Consider the following 9,247-nt stretch of genomic DNA (forward strand, 5'->3'; position numbering starts at 1 on the left):
TTGGGCAGAGGAATATACAGTACTATGCAATAAAGAAGGTAAAAGGAAGAAAGGAGGAATGTAACTAGAGCATCTCCCAATAGTTTGCCTATGAACTCACTAGCACCAAAACTTGTAGAATAAGCCACTTAAACTTCCACTGCTAGTATTAAGGAAGGACAGCAGTGGTGATTTTTAGAAAATGATTATATACTTTTAATCTGAAAAGTGAATTTTTTCTTTCATGAACTAATTGGTGATTTGTAAACAGTGGAAGGAAGATTAGAATACTTATGGAGGTACTGGATTGGACAAGGAAATAAAAATGAATAAATCTATTTATTTTGTGGCTACTTTACTATGATGCTAACAACTGAGAAGGGGAAAATACCCAAATTATATAACCCATTGTCTTGTCTAATATTTATTTTAGCAAATAACCCTTATCTGAAGCATAAGCTCCAAAGATAGTTATATCTCTACTGTAACACTGTTATATTGAAGTAAGCTACTTTTGAAGAAGTTTTTACCTATTAAAAGAATTCAAATAAGGTGCTGTTTGCCTGGCCATCTTACTTACTATCTCAGATACAAATATAAGGAATGATAATTTTGTACTGAGAGTTGATCTAGCCACAGCAAAATTGTGATCTGCTAGTAAAGTAAGATGCAATGAAAAAAAAAAGCTTGTATTACACTGCCTACAATGTACCCATATTATGGATAAACAGGAGAAGTTAGCACCCGTCAATTATCTTAGCTACTTAAACATCATAAGAATTAAAAGAAATATTGAACATTGCACCTATATATTTAAATGTTATTTAATGTAAACTTTTGGTAAGTGGTAGGAAAAATACCAACTAACTTAAGTGAATTGTCAATAACCAGACTAACTGTACATGGATGTAAAACACATGTATTTCTTAGGTAGTATGAAGAATAAATTATCATTGCCAATAAATGACTATAGATAACTGGCTAAGCTTAGTTCACATAAAGGACAATGTATAATCCCATCTCCATAAGTAGGAAAAGAAACTTTTTTGCTCTCACTAGATATTATTTTATACCAATGGTTCTTAAACTATAGTGTGCATCAGAACCACCTGGAAGGCTTGTTAATGCTGCTCAGCTCCATTTCAATCTACCTGGGATAAGGTTCAAAAACATGCGTTTCTAACTAGTTTCCAGGTGACACTGATACTAGATGGTGGCTAAGGAGCTTACTTTTTTTTTTTTTTTTTTTAAATTTAATTTAATTTATTTATTTATGTGTGTGTGTGTGTGTGTGTGTGGCCAGCTCAGCCCACCAGGGGGCGGGGCTGGCTGGCATGTGGTGCTGGGGGATTGAACCTTGGTGGTCCCTGTGCTTTGCTAAGCTTGTTCTAAGAAGGTGCTTTAGACCACTGAGCCATCTCACCAGCCCCTAAGGAGCATACTTTTAAGAACCATGGTTTACATGTGGAAACGTTCATAATATAATATTCTTATATAAGAACACAAAATATACAGAAGGGAAACTGGGCTTTAACTCATTCTCAAAGATATAGATGAGTAACATTTTAATGTTTCTAAAGTGGATTGTTAAACTATAATAATTTCCCCTTAAAGTCAGTTACATTTCTAAGCCCCATTATAAGGTCACTGTAGAGAATATCCACATAATACTTATACCAAGTCAGATATCCAAATTAAAAAGGACACGGTATTCTAAATAGTTAAGATCCATTCAGTAAGAAAGAATCATTACTGTTTGGCTTCTTTGGAATGACTAAAGTGCATAATGTCAACAGGCTATTAAGAATATTGCATAAAAATTTGTAGTCCTCAGTGGCACTAACAATCACAAAAATTCCTGCAAGTGGAAGGGAGCTCGATCCAAAAGCATTACAATCCCAACCTGCTCTTTCTTTAAGCACCATCCCTGTGATGAGGAGCTGGAACAAAACAAAATTAATAAACCCAGAAAGACATTCAGTCTAACTGTACCTAGTAAAAATAAATTATTTTCTTAGGCCTGAAAGGATTCAGCTATAACTTTTTCCTTGTTTTTTTGACACTAGTTTTCTTAGGCAAATTACTGAGGCTCTAAAGGGCAAGAAATACACTGTACCTGGGAGTGGTGGCACATGCCTATAATCCCAGCACTTGAAAGGCCAAGGCAAGATGATTGCCCCAAGGCCAGCCTGAACTACGAAGCAAGACCCTGTCTCAAAACAAAACACAAAATACAACACAACAAAAACCCTAAAGTGCACTACAATGGATTGCTTTGCCTTGCCATAGGAAAACTGACATTATCAGGCCTTAGCTACACTGTATTTTAATGATTTATTTTCATTCATCTAATTAAGATCATAAAAAGATGTTTTATAGTTCCTGAAATTTACACCCATTTGTGTACAAGTCCTCTCATATATATAGTAAAAATTTCACTAGTATTCAAGGCTTGTTGCTTATTTTTTGAGAGGAAGACAAATTTATATAAGCCTAATCAGTAATCTTAACTCTCATCTTAACTCTCCTGTAAGGACCAATTCTAGCAATGCATCTCTCCTGCTATTCTTAAGTCAAAGGAACATATGAAGTATAAAAAAAAAAACCCAAAAAACAAAACAAAACAAAAAAAACCAGTTGTTACATGTTTTTGGTGATTGTGATAAATGAAGTAAGAAAGGGGCACTATCATGGTAAAAAGGCACTTTTCCATAAACAATTTCATCTGGATACAAATGTAAAAAATCTCCTGAAAGGCAAGTGGAATAAAAACAAAATTTTATTAATAAATGAGACTTCAAATATTAAAATAAATTTTAAAAAAGTAATTAGAGCATTTCTGAGTATCATTCATAAAAGATATTGTAGACTATCCTGATAGTACACTATAACAATATCTACATTTTAGCTCTAGTGACACAAATAGGCAGAACGGAAAACCTCTTTTTTAATATATGAGATTCTACTAATCCATTTACTAGGATATGTACTGAATTTCTTTTTTCTTTTGGTACTGCTGGGTATGAAACTCAGGGTCTGGCACATGCTAGGCAAGTGCTCTACCACTGAGCTATACACAGCCCCTGAGTTATTTCTCTAATCTATCTGCTGAATTACAGTTTCCCTTTCATTAAGTCCTTCTGAATAACCAAAGGCATGCAGATATACAATGGCTGTTTTGGTTAGGTAAGAAACCTATTGGTTAAGATAGGTCTCATATGATTTCCAGTTAGTTTTAAATAATCAAGAAATAGATATCAGATGAGAAAAATTTTAACAAAAAGATGAAAAATTCTCAATTATTCCTAATAAATATTTATAACTATGTCAAATTTACCAATTTAATTAGTAACTTATTTTATTCTGGTCTTTCTTTGTTGATGTATCTGCTAGACTTCACTTTTCTGAAACAAGCATATATAGTGGCTTAAAAGGGCAAAAGGAATTATTTTAGTTTTGAAGGGACACAGATACATCATCTTCCTTATTTCCTTTGACATTATTTTTCCTGGGAAGATTAGCCAAAGTTTTGATGGGCAAGAAATACATTCTAATGAAATTTCAAGCACATTATATAAAAAAAAAGCAAAGAATGTTGGAAAGAAAATGAGGGAAAGAAGGAAGAGATGGGGGAGAAGAAGAGGAAGGAGGTGAACGAAGGAAGGTCCCTTACAAATAGTACTTCTACAATGAATAAAGCCCTTTAAAACCTGTTCTAGGGAGAATAGATAAAACAGAACTTCATTGGCTAACTAACAACATGAGCTTCTAAATCCTAAGTAATGTGATACTCTTATATTAATACGATAAAACTCAGAAGCAAAATATGACTTCTAATTATCTTCTATTGGTGTAGATATATAATGGAATGATAAGGAATAACTCACATAGAGACAGACACAGAGATAAGCTCCAAGCATTTGTGTGGGTTGCTGAAAGCAAGAATAATTGAATGTAACAGCATTAAAAACATGTAGTTCACAGTTTATTTTGGTCTTTCTGCCATAAATTAATAAATTGTTGTTTCCAAGGCCTTTGCTGGCTCACTGAGTTGTCTACAGTTTCTAGCTGTAACTTGTAACAGTAATTAGGAAACTGCATTATTAGCATAAGTATCAACCACTGAGCTAATTCTTCAATAAAAAGACAAATACTCTTTGTAACCAAATCATATATTCAAAATGTTGAACCTAAATTGACTTTTAGGGGTAAGGAACATTTAACAATGTTTAAAAAACAAAAAGGAAAAAAAAAAGAAACAAAAAGCTATCAATAATTATTAAGAATATGGTAGCATATCACAGCCCTTGTATAAATAACCACAAAATTTATGAGAATAAAAATTGGGTTTTATGCCTCCATCTAATCAAACCACTACAGTTCAGGTGTATGTTCTGTTCCAAACCTAGATTATTATAAAACAGAAAATTGGTCCCAGTGACTTGGCATTGCCAATCAGTATTTTGAAAGGATAGACCTCTTGCTCAATCACAGAACAGAAGCACCACACAAGCCAGTCTTCTTGCTACCACTTCATTCATGGTGCAATATTAACACACTTTCTAACTGGAAGTTGATGAACAAATACACTTGAGTATCCTACCTAATCTCAGAAGCAAATTCAGAGATAAATGTATAGTGTTTAGAAAATTATTTCTTTTTTAATACCTGCTGGGTTTGCTTTCTCAGACATAATAGGCAGCTCTCTAGGGTTAGAGTTTTACATTTTAAAACTGAAGCACTGGATTGTGTGGCTAATCCTCCTTATAACCTGAACTATACTGAGTAATTTTTCCTGATAAGGGGCAGGGAAAGAGATATACTGAGAAAAATACTTTTGGTTCAGAGAATTTATAAAGTAGTTCTAGCTATTACAAGAGGGGGAAAATGTTATTAAAATTACAAACAATGGGTTTTTTTTAGTGTTTTTATAAATAAAAGGCATAGAATACAGAAAGCCAATTAACAATAACAATAATAAAATATTAAATATATGGTGAGCAAAGACTGAATGGCTCATTCTTGTGAAACACCAATTGATACAACTGTCTCAATAGGTTTCCTTACTCATTAACTTTTTGCTGAGTCAAAGATCCAGCAAACGTACAGAAAGCTGCCTTTAGCCCACTAATAACATCAAGGAACTGCCTGATGGAATGGCTACAGATGAACAGGTCATTTGTTTCAAAAGGTACTTAAATACTCAATAAAGACATAACAAACCCCCCCCTCACTGTTATCAGACGCCACGTTGTGGTAGAACATCAGACAAACTCACAAATTTACCACAAAAATGTGTGGCAAAAAGAATAGTTTATATATATGTATATATATAAATTTCTATATTTATGCCAATGTACTCACTCAGTACAAATAGCAAAATAGTATACCATTTCCTAAATACAAAATATAGCTTTCCAAAAAAATGAAACACACATTAGATATAAACCATCCAAAACTTGAACGATTGAAAACTGTATTCAAAATTAAATGACCCAGAGTAGGTCTCTTTCTGAAAAGTTCCCTTCATATCGGCAAGAAGCCTGTACTACTGAAAACGTAATTCAATACCTCTCAATCAGAGAGAGAGAGAAAGAAAGAAAGTGGGGAGTGGAAGGAAGTATAGAGGAGAATAAAGAGAAAAACAGAAGAGCACATTCAGAGAACAAAGGAAGACATCACAGAAAGGGTAAAATCTAGCTATATAAACAAAACCAACACCAAAATTTCACACAGGACATTTAAATTTATAGGATAGGAAGAGGGGAGAAAAAATATCAAACAGAAAAGTAGCCTCTAACAACAATTAACAGGCTATTTTTTTGTACATTTAAAAACGAATGGACAAGGACACCAAAACTTTATATCAATACATAGAAGCCACACACACATGTTGGTCTTACACTGCATTGACAGCTTTCCACATGCCCAAATGAAAATGAGACATAAGCACATATCCAGACACAGGCGGTAGTTAGAAGCAGGCATCCCATGGGTGGCAAGAACACCCAAAACTGTATAACTAACGCTACATCTGCAAGTTCTGGAGTGTGTTATTTTGCTCTTTATAGATGTAACACAAGTTAGTACAATTCATTTTAAGTCAATGATATGACCCTATGAAGCCTAAGGCTTGTGGGAGCCATCAGGTAAGTGACCTCTTAAACTTTAAAGCACTGAGGTAACAAATGAATTATATTCACTGCAGCTCAGGGAAAAGATGTTTCAAGAGAAATTTTAGTTTGCCTTTGTTTTTTAAATGAAATTTACACCATTTTTCATAATTATTATATGTGCTGCTGAAACAAGCACTATACTGTTTTCTATTAGAGGGGAAAATTTAAAGACTTCAGGACAGCACCGTTCATGGGGATGGGGTATGGGGGATAGATGCACTATTTTTTTCAGCAACTGGCTCCCAATAATTTCTAAAAAGTTCGTGCTCTGCACTGCAGAGTTGCTAGGTCACCCCGGGTCAAAGTGGCCTTTCCCTTTTACTTGCTACAGGGTCATAGTAGTATATTAATAGTTGTCTAATTTAAGTGGAAAGTAACAGAGATGTATATAAAAGAGAATTTCAGCCCAAGACTGGGTTAAGAAGAAAACAGACTAAATTACTGTCGGTTACAGCTGTAAGAGGGTATCAGAACATAATTTACTATGTATTATTCCCCTCTGCATTTTTTCATAGAGCAAAGTAACCATTTTCTATGCAGTTATGGCTAAACCACTTAGTAGAAATACGGAAAACTAACTCTAACAAACAAAATCAATAGCATTCCAGCTGTCTCCAGTTTTGTAAAGTATGTTATTATCTGCTTTTGTATTTATTCTAGAGTTCTCTTATTTGTGTAGAGTTCTTAATACAACTTGTCAGAATGTTATCCCTTCAACTTCTCCATAAAAATGAAAGATTCCTTCACTTTGGCCAACAGCTGTAATATATATACATATATATATATATATATATATATATATAGCCTTAGTTAATGAACTTTCATAAAACTTATGACTAAAATAATGCAATAAAGAAAATGACCAAAAGTAAACATGACAAATATTTTCTAATAGCAATAATAACTGAGTGGTTCAACTTTGAATTTAAACTGCACTTTTAAAGAAACTGTGCCTAGGAAAATGGCAACAATTATTTCTGTCAGAAATTCAACAGATTCCCAGTCATCACTGTTATTAGGAATATAAAATATGAAGATGTTAACATTGGTGGTTAATTATGCAACAGATAGCATAGGTATGCTCTTCTGCAGTAAGAAGAAAATCTAACCATGTACTCAAGTTTTTTATATTTTGTTTTCAAAGTAATATAGTTCAGTAAGCTTCACGGACCACACGATCTCCGGACATCTTGGAATCACGATTTTTTCCCCAAGGAATTTCTAAGGAAAAAAGTGGGGGTGGGGGTGGGGGAAAGTTTAATGTAATACAAAAGTGTTTTTTTTTTTTTTTTTCCTGTAATAGGACATTTTACTTTTTCTTTTTTTCTTTTTTGGCAGTGAGCCTAGGGCTGACACATACATACTAGGTAAGTGATCTACCACGAATCTCTATATCCCCAGCCCCTGGTACATTTTAGACATACATAATAACATTTATCCTAGGGAATTTGTACCTGTACATAATATATCTTGTTTCTTTTCTCTCATTTTTTTTTTTTTTTTTTTTTTTTTTTGGTGGAACCAGGGATTGAACTCAGGCCCTTGCGCTTGCCAGGCAAGTGCTTATTCCACTGAGCCATCTCCCTGGCCCCTTTTCTCTCATTTTCTACCCGCTTCAAATGCTCTTCTTCCACCGTTTCCATTTTTTCCCTCTCCTCTTTTTTTTTTCCTCAGCATCCCCCCGACACTCTTCTCATTTGAACATTTTCTTCCCAAAGAAGAAAGTACTTAGAGAAAATATTTGTAAAATGTGTCTCCCTCAAAGAACTCAAAATATATTCTAGGATAAAAAATAATTATCATACTTATTGTTCCGCATACTTTTTTCACTCAATAGTTCTTCAAGAAAAGAAAAATGAGACATGATCATTTCTAATATATAGTATGAAGGAAACACATTTTATAGTCATCAGATTTCTGTTATTTGTAGACAAAGTCTAGAGCCAAAAGGAATGCCCAATATTAACAATATGTCCACAAGCTATCATTCAGAGTAATTTATCATCTTGTGAGAAAGCACTATTTTAATAGATTGTGGTCTGAGATGCTTTAATTTAACCAAAACTGATGACAAAAATATACTGAAGCTTTTCCATAATAGGCCAAAATATATCTTAAATACTTACATATCCAGTTAAAAGGAGCCAGTCAAGTTGTTCCCTTGGTTTTGCAGAGAAACAAGCAAATCAATCTTTTCAATGTTCTGGTTGGCATTTATAGAGGATGCCAGTGGAGAATTCTCAGGCATTTGCTGAGAAAGAAGTGTCGTCACAGGTGACTGGCCCTCGGTTTGTGGCTGGCCTGGCTGACTTATGGCCATCAACTGCTCTGGCAGTGTACCTGGTCCAGAGGTTAAAAGCTGACTACAGTCTGCAGAGACATTAAAAACAGAAGCTATGTGGTTAGTTAAGATTCATGACAAAATTAGTTGCCATGGGAAGTTTGTAACTGTATTTTTATCTAGCATACTACTAAAAGTGAGACATCTGACAACCTCACCTCAGAAAAAGGTTTTCAAGGAATGATATTTGGCTTCATCTTAGGTTTTCTCTTAAATAGTATAAAATTCAATTTTTCTTAGATAACAACCACCTAACTCCTATGTAATTCCTCCTTGATAAATCAACATTGAGGACAGGTGCATACCTCCTTACAAACTAATTATTCTTTTTAATTAGCTGAGATACTGTCATTCTTACTCCATTTTCCTTTCAGGTTTATAGCTTAAAATGTTAAACATTACCATATTTAATCTTCCCAGTGCCCTTGTCAAGTATATAATATTGCTGTTTTAGAATGTGAAAATTTAGCCCTATGACGGTCAACTAAATTGTCCAAGATCTCATTTTTTATTTTATGTATTTGGTACAAGATCTCACTACACAGCTCAGATTTGTAGGGATCCTCCTGTTTTCAGCCTCCCCAGCGCTGGGATTACAGGCGTGTGCCACCACACATGGACTAGGTCACCATCTTAGTGCGCTCAGGGGCAGAGCCAGAGGGGCATGCTGTACTAGTGATTGAATCCCAGACCCTGCGCTTGCCTAAGCAGTCACTTAAGATCATATATATATATATATATATATATATAT

General features: G+C 34.1%; 1 protein-coding gene across 7 annotated transcripts in view; it reads right to left on the reverse strand.

The window, feature by feature from the left end:
• Positions 1–1,414: 1,414 nt before the first annotated feature.
• Positions 1,415–9,247, reverse strand: part of Nfat5 (nuclear factor of activated T cells 5) — a 149,435-nt gene continuing 141,602 nt past the window's right edge. For all 7 annotated transcript variants that reach the window (XM_023709187.1, XM_023709186.1, XM_023709188.1 and 4 more), the window contains 2 exons: positions 8,282–8,525; positions 1,415–7,376 (listed from right to left, as the gene is read on the reverse strand). In XM_023709187.1, the coding sequence (XP_023564955.1) occupies positions 8,290–8,525 (236 nt within the window). In that variant the 3' untranslated portion in view covers positions 1,415–7,376; positions 8,282–8,289. The remainder of the gene's footprint in view (positions 7,377–8,281; positions 8,526–9,247) is intronic.

This window comes from Octodon degus, unplaced genomic scaffold (assembly GCF_000260255.1).
Source record: "Octodon degus isolate 3935 unplaced genomic scaffold, OctDeg1.0 scaffold00011, whole genome shotgun sequence".
In the NCBI taxonomy this organism is placed as follows: Eukaryota; Metazoa; Chordata; class Mammalia; order Rodentia; family Octodontidae; genus Octodon; species Octodon degus.